The sequence below is a fragment of the Onychostruthus taczanowskii genome, unplaced genomic scaffold (genome assembly GCF_017590055.1).
Source record: "Onychostruthus taczanowskii isolate IOZ18803 unplaced genomic scaffold, ASM1759005v1 scaffold32, whole genome shotgun sequence".
In the NCBI taxonomy this organism is placed as follows: Eukaryota; Metazoa; Chordata; class Aves; order Passeriformes; family Passeridae; genus Onychostruthus; species Onychostruthus taczanowskii.
The window spans coordinates 5127766-5148946 of NW_024500572.1; the positions used below are offsets into that span (position 1 = coordinate 5127766).

Sequence of the window (21181 nt, forward strand, 5' to 3'; positions counted from 1 at the left end):
AGCCTCAGCCACTCAACAAGAAACCCCCAAGGCCTCCCACAGTCATGGCATGGATGGGCATACCCAAAAGCATTTGGGAACAGATTTCACAGGCTCTGCAGCTGCAGTGCTCATGCTGCTGTGAAACTGGGCCTCCTGCAAGAGCCCGCTGTGCTCTCTGTCCATTCATGATGGAGAGAGCTTAGTATTCCAGCTGTGCATCCCAGCATCACACAGCAGATCGAATATGCATTGGTAAATACTGCTTCTGCTGCAAGAGACACAGAGAAGTTATCAAGAGGAAAAGCAAATGTGTACAGCAAACAGTGTGTAGAGAGCACAGCTGCAATACAAAGCATGTCCTTCCCTCCCAATGCCAGCTCTGGGATGACTAATACTGTGCAAGGATGCCAGTCACCAAAAGACCTCAGATGCCCTTCTTCCACAACTCTGGAAACTGAAATAAAAGTGTGGGACTGTCTATCTGTGCCTGCAGACCCAGGTGTATCCCCTCTGCACATGAACAAGCCTGTCACTGCTCTTCCCATTAAACTCAGCAGCCCCTGCAGCCTGCAACAGGGCTCCTGCTCTCACAGCCAGCAAACCCAGTATGGATATTTCCCCAAAAAACAAGGTTAAAAACCCTCAGCAGTTTTCAAGTCCCTTCCAAAGCCCCCCAGGAGGTCCCTCCTGGCTGTTAAGGACTTCGTGGGAAGGAGCCCAGCCATGCAGAACCAGCTTTCCCAGGTCTTGCTCTTTCACAGACATCTCTGGTCCTTTCAGATAAAAATTTTTAAGCACAGGGTTTTCTCTGGTCTTTCTAAAAGGGCTACAGCCCCTGGCCTAAGAGCTTGCTGGCAAGCCTCTTCCCCATGCTTTTTGGTCCAAATGCACTCTCCCAAACGTGGCAAGGCAGCTCCCTGGGGAGTGAGGGTGGCCACTCACAGGCTGAGCCCAACAGGAAAGCACACCACAGCCAGGAGAGAACAGGCAGGATGCACTTTGTCCACTTACAGTCTCACCCAGGGCATAATTTCAGACATTTTCTGCAGATTAGAAAAAAGGGGTTTGGTTGTTTTTTTTAAAGGAAGCAAATCCAGGGCTAAAATCTTCCCCTGCATCTCCTGTCCAGTGGCAAGGTCTCCTCTGTTCATTATAATCTTCAGTGTAACTTCTGCTCTGCAGCTCCTTTAATCACATCAGATATGGGAACAGAAAAATGTCATTGTTCCTTGGCCATGAACAATACCATCCGTGGAGCCATGAGAAAGTGCAAGATGGATATAAAAAAGGCGGGCTCTTGTCTCCCCATAATCTCTTCTACAAACTGACAAAAGAGGGTTTTGTATAGAGAAAATTGCCACATACAGAAACAAAACAAAAATAGAGCATGCGAGCTGGGACCACTTTTATCTGGAGAGGCACCACAGGGAGATATGCCAAATGTGATTCATTTTAACAAGTTTAGCCCTTGAGAGACAAGAGGAGAGCCCCCCGTTAAGAATGAGGAGGTTAGCCAAGAGGGTCAGGGGGGGAACAAGGCCTGGCACAGCCAGGGAGGGTAAGTGACCCTGAAGACTGCTGCTTCCCTTATTACAGTGGCAAGTGGTTCTGGCTTGGGACAAATGTCTGAAAAAAACCAGCCTGGTCTGGGTGGGGATGGGGCAGTTAATGGTATTTTACTTCTGTTAGGTTAGCCTGTACATTGGTTCAATTACAGGGGAGTAATTAAAGTCTATAAGCAGATACAGAGGTCCTTGCTCACCCATCCATTATGGGCAGCTAGCAATGATTAACTGCATGACCCTTTTGGGGAGATTCTTCCCCTACACAGGCACCTGAGCAAACACCCCAGAGCTGCTGAGCAACTGTGTGCAAAGCACCAAAAGGCTTTGGTAAAACGTCATAAATGCACCCACATATGCTTGGGACCAGCCTGCCCACTCCCCAGGCTCTGCAGGTACAGAAAGCCCCAGATCAATACAACAGTCAGACCCTCTGAGTGAAATCAATGCAGCTCAACAAGCACCTAAGTCCTGGTGTCATCACGTTATTTATTGCCCAAAGTCCCCATCCCACATCAGTCCAAGCAAGAGCTTGAGTACATTCCCTCCTTCTGCAGCACACAGTTAAATCTCAGGCTCAAGTTCTGCTTCCCGATATACAATGGGATCGTGAAGAGCACTGGCACCCCACCACCACCAGTTCAGAGTGTGTGAGGTCACAGGGCTCTGGGGGTCTCACCCAGAGCAGCATCCAGCACCTTCCTGAGAGCAGCTCTGTGCCCACCCTCCTCACAGGTTCTCCTCCTCCAGCCCTCCACTGCCTCCCAGGGATGTCACTCTGTTCACTGCCTCCTTTCAAGCCATTGTTAGTTTATTAAGTGCTTTAAGAGATGCAATTTGTGCCCCAGGAGAACAAGCTGCAGAGAAAGAACTCCACAGTCCTGGTGGCCTGGCAGCACCAGCCAAATGTCACATCCAGGCCCAGCAGGCAGCAGCATAGAATTAACCAGTGCCATCCCCCACCGTGCCTCCAAAGAATGGGCGAGATGGGCACAGCCCCTCCACAGAGGGGCCACAGCCGAGCTGCAGCACCAATAAAACTGTGGCCATGACAGCAGACAGCCACGGGGCCGGGCACTGAGCCTCTGCCCGAGCAGGCAGGGTGGGCAGGGAGGTCTGGCACGGCCGGTCCCGGCCTGTGTCACCAGCAGGCCCAAAGCAGCATCTTCTCTCCCAGCGCAAGAAAAGGCCTCCCCCAGGCTCACATGGCCACAGAGCCAACCAGATCTGGCCTTCCCTGCTCTCACCTAGCACACCCAGGGAAAAACTGGCCAAAAAATACCAACAGCGGCCTTGCTCTGAGCACAGCACCCAGCCAACCCCCACAGCACTGCAGGGCCAAGGAGATCCTTCAGCCCCATGGCAGGCATGGGGAGCTCAAACACTGCCTGGGGATGCAGCAGGACCCTCCCTTGCTCTGCTTTCACACGTGTGAGAATGCAGATTAAGCGGCTCGTCACACAGTGGGGACACCCAAGTGCAGACATTCTCCAGGTCCAGCCTTGCTGGGCAGCTGGCTCTCCTCAGCGGGGGCTGCACAGTGCTCCGTGCAGGATGTCTCCTGAAGGCCTTCCAGAAGCCCAGGGCTTGCCCACAGCTGTCTGACACAAGTGTCAGGCAGGGGCAGTGCAGGAGAGCTGTTCATGTACTGCCATCCCCAAACCCACATCAGACACTGGCTCTGCTCCCTGCTGCAGCCCAGCACCCTGCAACAGGGAAAACAAACTGCCCTCCCAGCACATCACCACAGCCCTCCGTTTTGCCCCAGTGCCACATGAGGCCTTCCTTACCCACCTTCCTGGCAGACCTCAGGCCTCAACGTGCAACTTGTTGCCAAGGATCATCATCACATCAACAGCTCACATGAAATACCCCCACATTTTGCCCTGCAGGTTTTTAACCTTAAGGGTCTGAAAGTGACTCGTGCCTCAAAGCCCCTCCTCACACACCCTTCACAGGTGTTTGCTTTTTTTCAGATTAATCCATATTCCCACCCATGAATGAGTGACAGGTGTCTTGCTTGACACCTGATTATGTCAGCCAAATCCCCAGCCAAAAGCCATGTCACAAATTAGGTCATTTAGGATTCCTAACCAACACTGTTAGCTAAATCCTTAACACCGTTAATTATGTTTCCTATCACCAATTTACAAAGCAACTCTATTGATCTTGCCCCTACTCTGCAAATTACAAAGAAATGACCAGAATTAAAAATGCAACATCGGAGTGGGAGCTTCCCCCAGCAGAGAGAAGAGCTACACCTCAGCACTGCACTCCCCTGATGTAAGTCTTCCTGGAAGATGATCTGCATGTTGTCTTTTTTTTTTTGTGGAGAGCAATGAACCAAAGGTCTAAGGAGCAATATATTTTTTAGCTGTGGTTACAGCTTGGACTTAATGATCTTCCCACAAGCACAAAGCTAACCTGAGGTAGCAGCAGCATTTTACATTATCTCATTGAGAAAAATACCACAGAAAACATGGTTATAAGTACATGGTTCAGGAAGGCAGCCTGGGAATACCAGGGAAACTATAGTTAGTTGTTGAGAAAAGTATAGAAGTCTCATTTAAAACTGAGAAGTTTCTTCATTCCTCATCTGGGCAAATCCCCATTTTAATCTCCCTGTGACCCCTGGGGATGGAGCAGCACCTCTGGGACAGGCAGATGAGCCTTTGGAGTCAGCACTGCCCTTGCTCTGCTCCCCAGCAGTCCTGGCTCCATGCAGCACCAGGGCTGCAAACCTGTCTCTCACCTGCTCCTGGCAGGAGCTGAGCTCAGCCCTAAAGCTGACACTCATTTTCATGTCGTTTGCTCTGGCAGGAAGAGGCGTTCTTTGAGATGAGCTCCATCAAAGCTTGTGCGCATCGATCTCCTTACAGTCAGAAAGCTCAATTAGACCTTCAACAACAAGGGGAAATAGATGGCAATTCTGCCCACCAGCAGATCACAAATCCTCTTACTCAGAGGATACAGTTCATATTACACCCAAGCAAGAAATCTATCAAGTCATTTTAATTAATTCCCCTCCTCTAAAACACTTGAGTGGCTGACTGGAGAGGGGACACACTCCTGCAGGGAAGTGCTGTGTTCTCACATGCCAGGGGCAGAGCATCTCACCCTAGGAACACCTATGGAGGATCCCTTCTACCTTTACTAGACTGCACAGATATTTCACTATTTCCCACATTTTTATTGTTTTTAATATTTCCTCATCTCCTACAGCTGCAAACCAAACATGCAAACCTCCAGATGCCACTCACCCAGGTTTGGGGAAAATGAGGCCAACCAGAACAGGGGCAAAGCAACCAGGACCCACAAAGCACTGCAGAGGCAACCCCACGAGAGATGCTAGCATTGCTCAGGCTCCAAAATAAGTGTGTTTGGATGCTTCACTGACAGTACAGAGAAAGAAAACCACTGGGAAAGAAAAGCCTTATGGAAACTGAAGGGATGGGAAACTGTCATGGGAACACAGAGGAAGAAGCAGGCCAGGAATAAACCCAGGCTACAGATCAGCAGGAAGCTGCTAGCAACCAGAATGAGAATGTTCCAGACAGAATATAATTTTTGTCCCTTCTTCTGACAACCTGGAAGAGGAATTCATCTCCACCACTTCCTCCTCAAAATGCCCTACCCCTTCAATAGCACATCTGTCTCATGGGCATCCACTGAATGACACTGTAAGCAGACAGACAGAAACACCCGTGATTCCACCCAGCAGAACACAGGCAGTGAATCTGTCTGTCTGGACACACAAACTGTGTTCAGCACCATAACATCCAAACAAATTCCCAAGGGCCTCAAATTAATATTGACTGATCCCAAAAGGCTGACAGATACTGCACAGGAGGGAGCCTGGGAGATGTTTTACCAGATTTTAGAAACAAAACCTCCTTAAATATCATGAAACATTAAAAAATCCTCATAGCTGCTAGTGTTTGCAAAAGGAGGGATGACAGCAACCGCTGTCCTGTTGCCCTGCATGCACAGCCAGTTGGGTTTTCATTGCAAATCCACTCGGCATCTCATTACTGTCCATCACAGGGGCTCCAGTACCAGGACCACATTCACTTCAGCAGTGTGAGCCTTGCACTGCGCTTCCTAATGCAGCTGGATTAATGGGAACACATCTTAGGGAACATCCTCACCAACCAGAGGAAAACAGTAACATCCTCTGACAGTTCTTAGGCAGCAAAGCACAGATCCCCAAAGGGAGAGAAGTTCAAAGAATCTCAAGACCTGACGGGGCACGGACCTTACGAAAGGCTGTGCATGACATGCCTTCCTCTGCAAAGAGCTCTCACAGCTTGAGCTGCAAGAACAGGAGCTACATTTCCACTTGCAGACATGATTCCACATGAAAAGAAGATGGTACGATGTGAAACTCTCAGCACTGCAGAACAAGAAGAGAAAAAATACAAGTGTAAAATACAAATACATTAACTCAGTTACATTAAGCTAGAAATTTTTAAGAAAATGAAATCCTGTTAGCAGAAGGACAAATATTAAATGTCATTAGGAAAATCATTGAAAATACAGACAAAAGAGACAGCCTGCTATCGTTATGTTATGTCATAATCTGCCTTTATGTTGTGCTTCCTCAGAGCCATGAAAAAGACTTGGAGGGCTCAAAACAGCTGTGTTAACCAAAGGAATCCAGTTTTTAAGGTTAGTGTCTTGCTTCACTAAGCACCTTCTCATAAAACACAAAAAGAAGCAATTAGCTGCTAAAGCATGGAGTTTAAAGACAGAGCTTCCAGCTCCCAGTCCACTGCAAAGGCTCTCAGTAAATATCTGAGATTTTGATTTTGATGACAAGGTGCATCACACTCACACCTCACTGCTTCGTCAGTGGCAAGAACAGGGGGGCAAAGGGGCAAAAGATTTGCTCCACTGCTCTTTGCCTTTCCCATGCCATTTGCAGGAGAGTCTGGCTTTATAGAAGACACGTGTCCCACTCTGGGAAACATCCAGCTCTGATCCCCCCGTTCCTGAAGGCACTGGTCAGCTCAGAGACAGTCCCTGCATGGTCCTGCATTCCAAATGGAAAGCAGCAATGCTGTGCACAGACCAGCCACCCATGAGAGCCAGCACAGCCATTCCTGTGCTGTTCCCTTAGGCCTAGGTGCACCCTTTAGCCACGTGCCTCCCACATTCTCCCATATAAATTCCCTCTGCACTTTTCCATCATTCTTATCACCCTGACCAAGCGGGTCTGTCTCGCAGGATGCGAGCCAGACCACCTGCAGATTCCCATCCCAGGGAAGACATGACCCTGCCTGACGGATGCAAAGCAGAGCAGTCAGCCACACACGGTGGAAGTGCAGGAGTCTGCTCCCAGGGTGGCAGCTCTGAAGGTGCATTTCCATAGCTCGCATTTCCATAGGGTCACGCTGGCAAAGAAAGGAGAGCACTGGGGAAAGACTGGCTTGGCGAGTTTGAGAAGAAGGCTCTTCTCCACCAGCCTTTAGATACAAAGGTCGAGGGCTTGCAAGGGTCAGCAACCCCTCTTAATATTCACCAAAGCAGCAACAACAAAGGCAAGCTGGGGAAAGGGAAGCGTTCCTGTGGAGTCCCATCTTCACTCTGGATACCACTCCACAATGAAGTTATTTCAAACCGCCCATAGGTTAAGCTGCTGCTTTCATCCCAATAGCACAGTTCCTGCTGAGCTCTGCCTGCAAAGGCACATCAAGCAGAGACACTCAGATGACATCTAACCTCACCCAGCTCGCTGCAGCAGCACCTTTCTCAGCCAGGCTGGAAATTCAGATAACAGAAGAGAATGTGTCAATTGCCTAACATTTAATGAGACCAGAAGGAGGTCACAGCTCTGTCTGAGCAGCACTGTAAAAGCTCCCATCTGTTACAAATGCTGTGCTGGACAGTGGCAGTGCTTGGTAAAGAGACAAGTTCCACCTTCCAGAGCAAACCACGTGAATGATGCTTGGCTTTGATGATGATTCCTAGGAGGCAAGTCTCACATTTCACCTTCACACACCTGGGCATTAACCACAGAGTCAAGGACACTTACTGCTTTCTCGTTCAAAAGATCTGGATCATGTCTGAAATGACCACCATGCTGTGACAGCAGTTGGGAAGCCTCTCCCTCTGCATGGAGCAGTCTGGGATGCTCCTGTGAGCCCAGGAATAGCGTGCCTGGCTGCAGTCACTGACACCATGGTGGGGAGCAAACAGTGTCTGACTACCCCAGGAAAATGACTGAATTCTCCCTTTCAGGTTTGTTGTCTGAAGCTTTTCGAGGTCTTGTGACCACATAACACCTGCACATCAAATCCTATGTGTCAACAAAACTATAAAGGATTGGCACCACCACCAAGTATTCCCTTCCCCATCTGTGTTTCTCTGGAACTAAAGATGTGGCTGTGACTACAACCAGTCACCTACCAGCTTCTTTCTGTTGTGTTTCTATCCTGCACTAAGCACTTTATAGAGTGACATGGTCAGCCCTTCACAGCCCAGCCCATGGCAGAGAGCAGGAAGGGAGCAGAGCTCCTGTGCCCGTACCCTGTGCCCACCGTGCCTCTCATCACCCACCTGGGCACTGCATAAGCAGCAAGGTCTGGTCAGGAGCAAGCACTTTGTGTGCTCCTTGTGCCTGGCTGCACAGGCAGAGCTGTGAGAGAACACGAGGAGTTAAGCTTTTTTGCACAAAATGTGTAAAGATTTGGGCTGCACACTTGGTGAGCTGCAGTGGTTGTGGGCCAAAACATTTTGCTGCATATTTCTGAAATTATTTGTCAGAAAAGAACATCAGTGACATAGAAAATGGGTTGCAGATGTAACCTTTTCAAGCATCAATAATAACTTAAGACATTTGAAACAAAATCTTAACTCACAAGTGACTCCATCACATGGGGCAGTTTCTGAGGCGAGGGCTCGCAGAGGAGAGGCAGGACTGTAACACATCCCAGCAATGGTGCCCCCTCCAGCTCTTCCACTTAGCAAAGAACAATTCAACTCTTGCATTTGCCAAAGCTACTTCCCTTTCTGAGACCTTTTTTCTTGATTTCCAGGCTATTCCTGGACTCAGTGGGCAATCCTGGCTGGAAAAAGAGGCTTCCAGACCAGGTCCAATAGCCAAAGCCCACAATACACAAATTAGGATAGGCAGTGATTTCTCTGAGGTCCAGCACAAAGGCACTATGCAAGAAAGACATTCACACACACACAGAGCTCCTGCTCCCGTGGCCAGTGTGGCTGCTCCATCACAGGAAGGATGAGGGAGAGCAGAGATGTGCATGCTGCAGCACTGCAGACAGCATGGATGTCCTGTGTGTCAGTGTCACTGTGTCCACAGCTCCATGGACCCGTGGTTCATCCACAGCCTCTGGAGGGTTCCCACTGGCTCAGGGTCAATCACTGCTACAGGTCTGGCACAGCCAGAGAGCCAGCACTGCCACCACCCCGGTATTTCTGTAATGAATATCACCACTGTCATCTCAGAGGCACATGCTTAAGGAATTTAACTACTTTAATACAATGGGCTCAAATTGCCAAAGAATGTTTGTGCATCAGTGTGAAATCAGAAATTCGGGGAGGGGGTGCTTTATCTGTCAAAGGCCAACCTCAGGGGGCTGCCAGAGCAGACAGTGGGAAGCTGGATTGCATTTGACACGCATCAGCCCATCAAACACAAACAGCCTTCAAAGTGCTGGGAGGCTGAGCCAGCCCCATCCCAGGCTGTGCTGGCCCCACTGGGCTCCGACCCGGGTCACGCCCCGTGGGCTCTGCAGGACCCACCTGGGCCTCCCAGCCTGATCCTGCTCCATAAATCACAGGGAAAGAGATACTTCTTAACAGCTCAAATTAAGATGAAATGCCTTTGTTTTCAGGCTGGGAGCTACCTGTGCCGTTCCCTTGGCCGTGTGTCACTGCGGAGATGCCGCAGCCACACGGACAGCAGATGTGCAGCCACAGCGGACAGAGCAGCACGCCAGGATGCAGCATCCAGGCTGTCCCCCCATCCATCCAGCTGTCCCTCCATCCAACCAGGCTGTCCCCCCATCCATCCAGGCCATCAATGGGCCAGGTATGATCAGCTAATGACTGTCCAACAACATCCTGCCCAGGATGGAGAGAAAACATCCCAGCCCACAGCATGGGCACAGTACCAGTGCTCGAGGGAGGCCAACCCGAAACAGAAATCCTGCCAGGATGGTCAGATCTCAGCCAAGCATGGCCACTACTCACAAAACCCCACTCCTGGGTGTCTGTGGGACTGGGAGTCCTGGGCCTGGCTAAGGCATGGTGAGCACACTCCCTCTGCCCCACAACCACCCCTTCAAGTTTTGCTGGAGAGTTTCCAGTGCTTGGAAAGAGCCAAACTTAAATTATTTGAGGGGAAAAGAAACACAAAACCTTGTCTTCAGATTAATCCCCAGGCCTCCACCCTGAACAAGCCCCTTCTGCAGCCCTCATTGCCAAGCCCAGCCCCAGCTCTCCGGCACAGGCTGCCCCTGGAGCTCTTCCAAGGGGCTCCACAGCCCTCTGCAAGCATGAGCACAGCTGAGGGGAATAAATAACAGCCCCAACGTAAAAAACAGCCTTTTCTTACAAAGCAAAGTCTCAGATAGTAAATGAAGGGAGAGGAAGGGGAGGGAACGTGCCTGAGCACCCCCTCTTCAGCACCTCCAGCTTGCACAGCGTCACTCAGCTGAGCAGAGTGCACAGCAAATAATACCCACTCCAGTGTCCCCCTGCCCCAGCAGCGAGACCCCACACACCAGGGAATGCAGGGGAACAGATGGATTTTCCATGGGAAGGAGCTGTGACTGCTCCTTCCAGTTGAACATGTCAGCCCAGCAGAGCCATGTGTTCAAACCATTAAACTGCTGCCTTTGCCCTGCCAGCAGCGAGGGGAGAGAGGGCTTTGAGGAGGGATATTCAGAGGGAAATGCTCCTCAGCCTGGCACAAGGCAGACAGGCCACAGAGACCCACGACCAGAGCCTGAACCTATCATTTTTATGTACCCAAACTACAAGGTTTTTCTCTTCCAGATACTTCTTGTCAATGAGATGAAGCGACAATAAAATATGAAATTGCATTAATGCAGCAGTAATCTCTCACACATGGGGCTGCCTTCACCTGGGCTCCTAAGCAAGGGCCTTGATAAGGAGTATCAGGCTTATTAGACCAGCAAGTTTTGGAGGTTGTTTGCACATGGGGTAGGGGTTAGAGGTATTACACTGGGGTTATTTCAGGCCAAAAACCATGCACAGCATTGAGCCAGACAGAGATTTCTCGGAGATGAGGGTGTGGGCCATTAATTAGGGAAACTGACAATGTTTAATTTCACTGCGTCAAGAATGAGGGACATTGAGGGTCCATGAATTGAGATAATTTGATTTTAATACAAATACAATATTTCTCTCTTTATCTTTATTAACATCAGAAATGTAAATAGTTTCACACAGACTGCAAAGGAGCCCCTGCCGTGTTTGCTGCTGGGAGAGAAGGCCACAGCAGACATAGTGTTTGTTTACAAGGGATTGCAGGCTTAAATTGTCAACCACTTCCCCAGTACCACCACAGAGCTGCTGGCAGACCAGGCCAGGAGCTCAGCACAGAGTGGAGGCTGCACCAGTCACGTTCTGAGGCATCAAACCCAGCACCTACCCTTGCATTTAGGAGAGGAGACACAATGCTGATGGGGCCAGGAGCAGTCAGCTGGAACACTTCAGTTCCCCTAAAAGAGAGGAGTTATTTTCCATGGAAATTAGCAAAAAGCTTCTGTTAGCAGCAGTGGGAAATAAAATTTAAAATCTTATATTGCAAGTAAATGAAAGTGCACACCAAAAACACAGCAGTGGAAGAAGGCTGGGCCTGCAGAGTTCAGGTGGGAGTTGGCAGGGCTGATGCTGCCTGCAGCCCCCAGCCCCAGCACTGCAGCTCTCATGTGAAGGTGCTTTCCAGTGGGATGTGCATGTCTGCAGGAGGGGTGTGCATGGCCCATCTGGTTCTGGGTGCACGTGTGCAGCGTCCTGTGCAGGAGTTTACTCCCAAAGGACAGGATTCACTTCACCCGGGCACAAGCTGCTCTGTGAAAAGCTTGGAGTCCACCACAAGTTATTACCTCCTGAGAGGGTGGACAGAATAGGAAAAGCATTGCCTCATCAACAGCAGGCAGCAGAAACTGAGACAAACTCAGGATTTTCCTGCATTTTATCCAAAAAACCTTTTCCTTGGGCTGAGTGATACTCTGAGTTACTTGGCTGAAAAGATTTGGGAACACAAGGCACAGAATTCAGATATTTCAAAAATGCAGGTATTCTAATAAACAACAGAGAAGACCTCCCTAATGTGGGAGGGAAGCATTCTGGGGATAGGTTTCTACAAAAGCAAAATATTTCCTGGAGCAGGCTTTCCACCAGAGGAACAAATAAGGTTTCAGAGGCTGAAACTTTGGACAAAGCACACCTCACACTGTGGACATGGTGCTCGTGCCCCTCCAAGGCCATTCTCCAGCCCAGCCCTGCTGAGCTGGGTGCTGTGCACAGGTTATTGCAGGGCTCCCACACAGGTTCATGTCTCCAAGCATTCCCTCATGCCTCAGGAGAACCACTCAGACCATGTCCAGCTTTGTTGTTTCAGCCATACTGTTGAGGCGCCTGTTTACTTGGGAATCATATGTTTTCTGCCCTGGTCCTCACTGTATTCAGAACAGTTACTTAGCTTCAATAAGCCCCTTGTTAAAGTCTTTTCCTTTCTGTAATCTCATCAAACTAACCAAAAGGAGTTTGTTCTGAAATAGAGTCCCATTTTGTAACCTGGCTTCCTGGAGGAGCGCTCCCCATGCTCACCCGGCCCCTCCACCACAAAAGGGCTCTGCTTGTCCTAGCGCTGACAAAACACTCCGTCTGTTTGGGTTAGTCAGCAGGGGGTTAATGAAAAGCCCGGCCCTGGGGACTCCCACCTTATCTGCAATCATGAATTTATTGAAGAATGTGTTAATGTGCTGGATTTTATTCATCAGGGGTCAGGGCTTTTCAAATTCTTCCTCCCAGCTCCCCCTCTTTCCATCCCTCCCCAGCAAGCTCACAATGCTGTTTAAACAAAGGACTCCCAACACAAAGAGCAAATTTACACAGTAAAGTTTTCTTGCAAGCCCAGAGCAGAGTCTGGAAGAATTCCAGCTTTATAAAGAGAAAAGGGGGTGGGGGGAAGAAAGGGGGAAGGGAGACAGGGGCATTTTGCAGAGGATAAAAGGAAATTGAGAAAAGTTCCCACCTCCTGAAGCTCAGCCCTGAATATTCTCCATCAGTTAACCCCAAAGCAGGAGGATGTTTTGGCAGAACATGAGCCCTCATAGCATCAAACTTCTCAGCCTCCTTCGAGGTGGAGGCTGAAATGAGTGTTTCAGTATCACATTTAGGGTGACACTTCAACAGCTCCTTTGTCTGTGTCCTGCTAACAGAAACCCCTAAGAGGACACAGCAACCATTCACCAGGGCTCCTCCTCTGTTCCTTGTTTCACAGGTGTGACACAAGCATGATCTCAAAGGAAATAACAAGGCTCAGCAACGGTGACATGGTGACACGTGTCCATGGCCAAGTGAGAACACAAAGGAGCCACAGATCCCACCTCCCATATCCCACCACATGCTGTCCCAAGACCAGGGACTCCCAAGGTCCTGTCAGACCACTCCTGGCACCTCCCACCCAGGCCTGGCAAGGGCCCAAACCCACTGCTACCTGCCAGTGCTGGAAATAGGCAGCCACGGATCCCCTCCCATCACCTCGAACATCATCCCCACTCCACAGCTGGAATAAAGAGGTGTTGGGTCGGTTGCTTCTATTCTTTTTCACTAAAAAGTTAAGGACCCCCACTACCCTGTCCACTTTGGTTGTGCTGGTCAGAGCTCTGGGCATTAGAAAACAGGGCACAACCCTGCACTAATGAACCAAAGATGACCTACACGATTTTCTTCAGGTCTTGTCACCTCCACTTCCTGCACTGTCATTACTGAGCTCTGGCAACGTCTCAGAAAGGAGAGCTTGGAAGAGACCTCACCCCCACCCACTCCTCTGCCCACTAGGCACAGCCTTACAGAGCTCATCTGAGCAGAGAGTTTTTAAACATTTTACAAGCAAAATATAGATATTTTACAAGCAAAATATATGTGATGTTATTGGCCATAATGCTAAACTGCTGGGGGAGCTACAAATTGTCTCCCAGGCAGGAGAGTAACCACTTCAGGAACATGACCTAGAGATTTTGGAAATACTCAATATTAAAAGAAACCCATTATAATGGGATTCCATTTTCTAACAACTTTCTCAGCCGAAAGGATGCCATTGACTCAAACTTTCATTCCTGTGTTTATTTATCTTGGTTTTTATGGAGAGAGATGCCTTCTGCCATACTCTCATACCACCAGCAGCCATCTGCAAGCAGCTCACCCAAACAGCAGGGGAAGAGGGGGTTTAAACGACCCAGGAGTCACACACAGGAGCCCCCAAGCAGCACTGCAGGAATGTTGGCTGGCACTGCAGGGGCAGAGCTGCCCCACGGCTTCGTGGTGGCCAAGGAGGGGCCGAGCAGATCTCAGCACATGGGATCCAGCTGCATTGCCAATGGATTCCTGAGTGCTGAACATACAATACATATTTACAGAGTCTCCTCCGTGACAGGAATTCCAAAGCCTCATGCAGAAAGTAACTCAAAGGATGTAATTAAATCAGTTAAATGGCTTGGGCAAAGAGATACAGCTACAGACAGATTTCTCGGCACAATCTCAGGCCACAGGAAATGATTAGGAGAGCAAGAACTGTAAAAGCTCCAGGACCAACCACTTGCTTTTCTTTTCTTAATAAACTATAATCCATGCTTAACTCTGACACAGACCAGGTGAGCCTCTGAGCACAGTGCCCAGGGATGAAGGCAAGTGTTTGGGATAGGCAGGCACCGTGCCAGCGTCAGCAGAGGTGGCATTACCAGGTGACAAGTAAAGCCAGTGTCAAGAGCAGAAATCAAGGACCAGTCAGTTGATTTCCATCTGTTAATGTGATGTGCAGTGAACAGTGAGCTCCTGCTGCCTTTTTGGAAGCAGGAGCTTGGGGCGGAGCGTTGCCAGAGCAGGAGGGGCTGCTCCAGCTGCTGGCAGAAGCAAAGGAGCCTTTGCACAGTGGGAGATCTGGGAGCCAAGAACGGCCCGTGTGCTGGAGGAGCTCTGTGAATCCAACCATTAACAGAGCTCGTGGTCAGTTTTACTGAACAACTAGGACAAAGCAGGAGCAGGGCTGGGGGCTTGGGGAGCTATCCTGGGGGCTGCTCCCGCTGCCCAGCAGCTCCAGGCATGGTCTGGCCCCTCTGGACAAGCTCCAGTGACCAGAGGAGAAAGAGAGACACTGCCACAGAGAGAGGGGACACAGAGAGCAGGACAGCCCCGATCCCATGGCAGCAGCTGGGCGGAGCTGCAGAGACATCTCCACTCCCCAGCAGCAAAGAGGGTACCAACAACCTCAGAGTACAGACAGGGCCACCATCCTGCAGTGCCTCTGAGGACAGGCTGGGGGTGGTCACCATGGGAATGAGGAATACCAGAAGCTTTTGCTGCCCAACCAGTCCTCAGTCTCATGGGGGAACTGCCTGGGCAGAGGGGAAAGTCTTATCTTCCATGGGCTTCCCTGCAGAGCAGGGACTGCACAGCTGCTATGAACACTGCCATTCTTCCTCCCTCGGGGTCAAAAAGTAAAATTTTAAACCACCAATCCTGCTGGGCAGAGGGACACCACTGATGGCAGAGAGGAATCAGCAAAGCAAAGTGCACCCCAAATCTCCCAGCAGCCCCAGGGAGCCACAGGTGGGTGAGGGTTTCCTCAGATCATGGGCAAATTTGTACCCATCACAAGGTCCAGGGCTTACCTGAATATGAACACTATCCGTTCACTTCTTCACACCCCTGGGATAAAGGACTTACTAAAAAAATCCACAAACCTGGTATGAAATATAGAGTAGCCACCATTAACATCATATTTATTGTTATTTAGTTGCTCAGTAAAACATATACAGATATGTACAATATGCAGGAATACAGAAGACTGCACTTTACATATTAAAAAAAAAAAAAAAAGAAAGAAAAATAACACTCAATTTCATGAGCTATCGTCACAGTCTTCCAACCAAGCATTTAGGAAATGAATTTAACAAGAACTAAAAAAAAAAAAAAAAAAAAAAAAAAAAGAAAGATTACAGGATTGCCTAACACACAGCAGAGTCAAGTTTTCATATTTTACATGTGCAATAACATTTTTCAGAAGAGTTTGCTAATGCAGTACGGATTACCAGTGTTTTGAGGTTTCTTTTTTTTTTTCTTTTCCATGAACCAAATTTAGTACAAAGAAATAATATCCTTTTGCTTAAGGCTGTTTTAAAGCTGTAATATTTTTGGGTAGTGAATAGTGATAAAGGTATAACTGCTGGAAATCAGAACCTGCAGTTTCATCAGTCAGAACCTATGAGCGGATGGACTCAAAGCAACAATTTTAATAGAGAATTTCTAAGACAAAATTAGACTATTTCCTCCATTAGCCTTAAGCATTAAAGAAGAAACAATTCTACAAAAATGAGTTATGCTCTTACACACCATCCCTTGAACAGCTGTGAATCCAGTAGCTGACAAAACCTTACACTGCAGCTTAACAAAAATAAGTCAAATGTACCAGTTTGATTTGTCGTCCCCTCCACCCACCCAGTGCCCATCCCACTGCTGGGCTCACCTCATCCCTTCCAGCTCCCAAAACTGGAACTTTTTGCCTCATTGGTGGTGCCTGGAAGTCCAGTCCCTACCCAAGGCTGCCCCAGAGTGACCATGGAGACCCCAGGACCTGCACAACTCCCCAGGTGACCCAGGTGACAGAATTCTGGTGCTCATCCCCTTCCACCCTCAGACACTGTGAAAACCTTAACCAAGTAACAAGCCTAAAGCCCCTTACTGATGCTCAAACAGCAGAGAGCAAGTAACCCCAAGAGAACGTGACCTGGAGAAAATTTGCAGGAGTATTTAAACATGAGGCCTATTCTGTCCTTTTTTGGCAAAGAGGTATTTGATCGCTCCTCCCAATTGAAATGCAAGGGAAATTTCGCTCAGTTTGCTACGACACTGCAACTTGCAGACTAAGCACGGGGTTGGTTTTAGGGAACACAGAGGGAGCTAGGGCACGGGGCCAGGAGATGGGGGATGTCCTGGCTCCCCCAACCCAGCCCCGAGGCTGCGTGGGAGCCTCCGGCGCCAGCACGGCCAGGGAGAATCCCCAGGGCAAAAGGCCAAGCCTCATTGTAGCTGTTGTTCACAATCCAGAGCAGACTGTGCCTCGTACCACCCCTCTTTGGCTTCTTGTCCAACTGCCCCCCATCTGGAAGCCACGTAGGACACACAGGCGGGAGGTTTCTCCCAGGCCTTTGGGGAACACGTATCTGGTAAAATTCTCGCCCTGTTGACCCAACTCGGCCCCTGAAGGAAGGGAGCCTCGGGCACGGGGCTCTGCAGCAAGCAGAGGTCAGAGCTCAGTGCAGCTCAGCCCTGCCACTGTTCCCTCAGTCTCCTGCTGCTGTCTGTGCCTCAGTTTCCCTCTCCACAAGAGTGCAACTTACCTCTTCCACAACTGGCTTTTACCTACAGCTCCCAAACATGTTTCAGTTGGAATATTACTGTTTAGAAAATTACATCATTTCCATTCTTACCATGTCAGGCCATGCTGACACTTTATACGTGTTAAAAAAAACTGATCAGTGCATTCAGTGTAAAATCAATGGAGAAAATGGGTACAATGAAATTACTGCAGGTGCCACCAGCACTGTGACAAAGCTTGAACCTTCTGTATATGCTGTCAGTACCACATCCCCAGGTGATTGAGCAGGACATGATGCCTGTCCTGGTCAGAATGTAAGGTTTCTGTTCTGATCTTTGGCAAAAAAGCAACAAAAGCTAAAAGCGCAGGTTTGGTTGGTCCTGGCTAACAGCTGCCTCAAGCAGAGCTCATTCAATCAAAACCAAACAGACAGGAGGTCAGCAAGAGGACTGTGTGTGACCGTATGATTCAGTTAAACTCCACAGCCAGTGAGCCCAGCACACAGGCAAACACTGCCTCGACTCCTCCCTCTCTGACAGTCCCAACCCTGCACTGCACCCACTGCCCGCAGCAGAGCCAGAGGTGGCCAAGTGCCACAACACCCAGGGCTCCCTGCTGCACAGCTCAGCACCTGGAGACAGCCCCTGGCCTCAGGACACCTCCTCACCTCACAGGATTCCACTGATTTTAAGGGAATTGCCTGTGCTCTGCATTTCCATAAGGAAGTGAGAAAGCAAGTTCCAAGAGGATGAGAACAACACTCCAGGAGAGAAGTGCAAGCTGCTGAGAATGAGCCAGCAGAATGGGGTGGTGAGACCAAGGCAGCACAGCTCCACTCAAACGGGGATTTCTCTTTAAAAGCATCTGAACTCGGTGTTCCCTGACAGGTTCCTTCCCGTGGCACAGGGTGTGCATCCCTGACCTCAGGAAGCCTGAAAAACCTGTTCTCTTCAGTGCAGCAGGAAAAACTAAAAACAAAGCACAAGGCAAGGGACTGTACTCCGAGCAGGAATGCCACCAGGCCATGAACTTGGCTGAAATTTTCATCTCTAAGTGATGGAACACAGTGACTGGTGTCACCCCAGGGCCCCCTGCTGCAGACTGAGCCCCCCACAGCAGCACAAGTGCTCTGCTGACAGGATTTAAAATCAAACATATACAAAGGTAAGCCAGGACTTGAGGAATCACAGGCAGAGAGGCACCTTCTGGAAGGGGCTGACAGTGATTACTAGGAGATACTTTACTGGGGATGGTGACATTTTATTGCAGGTGCAGGAGGAGCTCTGCACTCCTGGTTGCACACCCTGACAGAGGTACAAACCACCCCAGCTTTCTGATCCAAACCAAGTGGGTGTGAGGCAGCTCCACAGCCAGTTGCTCCAGGATGGGCAAAAATCCTCATCCTCGTGGAAGCTCCAGCTTTAATACAAAGTAAAATAATATTGAAAACCAAGATTAAAAACTATCCAAATTTATCCAAAGTCAATTCATTGACCAGACCCATAAATCAATCCATGCATGGTTAATAAGAGCACATTCAAATCACATTTCCAAACACTGCGAGTCTCTCTGAAGCCACATAAGACTGAGAGTGAGGATTCCAGCCCACCCTTGGCTTTTTAGGCAGAATTTCCTCTCCGTTGGTGTCTACCAAGAATATCACCTCAAAATAATTAAAGACCCAGCACAATCATCAAAGATAAAACACAAAGCAGTCTTCAACTCTGTCCCTGCAGCAGGGACACATCTGTGAAATCATGAATAAATAACCCTAGAGAGGCCAACCTTTATTTCACAACCAAAACCAAAGCCTCTAGTGCTGTTCCTGAGCTCCAGGAGCTGTGGGAGGTGATCTGCAGGTGTGGGGCAGGACAGGGCCACTCCTGGGCACAGGGACACACAAATAATGGACAGTGTGACGTAAAACCACTGGAGAATCAGCCCATCGTGTCAGTCGTGGCTTTATCTGGTTTGCTTCCAACTTTCGTCTCGAATGAGCATTATCTAGCCCAAGCAGGAAAGTATGGCTTTCCTTTTATTGTGTGCATCCAGCAACGCTGTTCTTTAGTGTAGGGCAGAAAGGGGCCTTGAACGAGTTTGGAGGATTCTGACACCAGGTCTCCCTGCCCTGGCAGATGAGGAAATGTCACCCCTGGGCACATGGTCCCCTGCATCTTCCAATCTGGGCCATCCCTGACCCCTGCCACTGCACTGGGACATGTTATGGCAGGGGCTGGGGCATCCCCAGGCAAGTGCAGGGGACACTGGACCTGCTGGCAATCAACAGCATCTTTCTGCAGTTTAAAATGGGCAAAAAAGTGGACAGGGTGCAGGGTATTTTCTTCTCCACTATCAATAAAGTGGGAAATGCAGGAGCACCATCAGGCCCAGGCAAGCAAAAAGGAGCCTGGGCCTTTGGAGGAAGAGATAATGACAAATTTATTTAAAAAAACCTCTCCATACCTTCCCTGCTGTGCCTGAACCAGCCCATTCATGACAGAGCTCCATCCCAGGTACACAGAGGAAAGAGCATCCTGGCCTCACCAGGAGGCACAGAACAAAACAAGGCTGAAAGCAAAGCCTCATTCTCTCAGGAAAGGGCAGGTCCATGCCTGAACATTCAACAGAGCATCAACTGCTTGGTTTGTATGAGACTAGCAAAGGCTGGGTGTCACTACAACATATGATTTAATGCTGACCATTTCGCTTTCACTGGTGTTTATTCCTGAACTGCTGCTCCTCAGGATCACCATCCTAATAAGCACTGAACAAAACAAAACAAAACAAAAAAAAAAAAAAACAAAAAAAAAAAAAGGAAAAACAAAGCAAATGAGGAAGAAAAGGAAGAGGAGGAGGAAGAGGAGAATCTTTGTCTTATTATGACATACGTGACTTGGACACACACTGAGATGAAAAAGGAAAAGGCCTCATCTATAAATGTATGCCAAGGTTACAGAATAATGGGAAAAAGTGGTCTAGCAGGAAAATCTTAAGCAAAAGTGTGCTAACTGCAGAAGGGTTAACACTGGTAACATACTGTGGCAGAAGATTAAAAAAAAGTTGAGGTTTACTTTAAATTAACCCTTTCCAGTCCATATGCCACTAAGCAGGTACCAACCTAGAAAAATAGTCCACCTAGCAGTAGCGGCCCTTTGAAATTAAAAAAAAAAAAAAAAAAAAAAAATAATCTCTTTTGTTCAAGTCAGGGCAGCCACAAAAGTCCCGAATCTGTTGGAGATGTCCGAGTGCAGGGACCTCCACGTCGGCACCGCAGTCCGGCCCTTCGCCTCGCCCACGTCGTCCGTGCAGTGGACCGAGAGGCACTGCAGGTGGGTGCCCGTCTGCGCCGCCGCCACCGAGGTCTTGCTCGGGGGAAGGTCGTGGGCTGCAAAGGGTTCACAGAGAGAGGTTAGGAGACCTGTGACATGCAACCCCGTCTACTCACAGCCTGCAACCCCGTCTACTCACAGCCTGCAACCCCGTCTATTCACAGCCTGCCAGTGGCGCTGCCGCACCCTCTCCCCATCAGCCGCGCCCCTCTCCTGCATCTCCTCTCCGGCTGGGAGGATGCTGTCACCAGCACCGAGTCACCACCAAAGGTATGGCTTCCCCTGCCCACCCCGAAGCAAGATCTGGCTGGTTGTTCAGCAGGCCAGAACACCACCTGAGAGAAACCAGCGATGTGTCTGAACGCCGGGGATGGAGCCCGGGCCGATGAGTGTGTCCTAGACCGCAGCACAATCGGGAACTTTCCTTCCCCGCTGGAAACGGATGCTGACGCACCACGGAGCAGGAAGCCAGCCCCGAACCCTCCGTGCCCTCGTGGTCAGTCCCAGCATCAGTCTCCCTCTTCCCCTCTTTTAATGGAGCACCGTGATAATATTTTTCTTAAAAATCTGTTCATTTTAGGACTTGGTATGATCTTTAGCTATCATTAGTTTCTGTTAACCACAGAAATGTAAGACTTTTAACTGAAACATCCTAAACAATGTCCCTAGGCCTTCTTCCTCCATCTTTTACAGTTAACGTGAAGAGTAGGTAA

At 49.3% G+C, this 21181-nt stretch overlaps 1 protein-coding gene across 3 annotated transcripts in view; it reads right to left on the minus strand.

The window, feature by feature from the left end:
• The window catches only part of MN1 (MN1 proto-oncogene, transcriptional regulator), an 84408-nt gene that overhangs the window by 34023 nt on the left and 29204 nt on the right, over positions 1 to 21181 (minus strand). The window contains exon 2 of one of the 3 annotated variants that reach the window (XM_041410011.1): positions 15528 to 20524. The exons of the other annotated variants lie outside the window; for them this stretch is intronic. Within the exon in view, the coding sequence (XP_041265945.1) occupies positions 20337 to 20524 (188 nt within the window). The 3' untranslated portion in view covers positions 15528 to 20336. Of the gene's footprint in view, positions 1 to 15527; positions 20525 to 21181 lie in introns of those variants that run through there. 3 annotated transcript variants of the gene reach the window in all.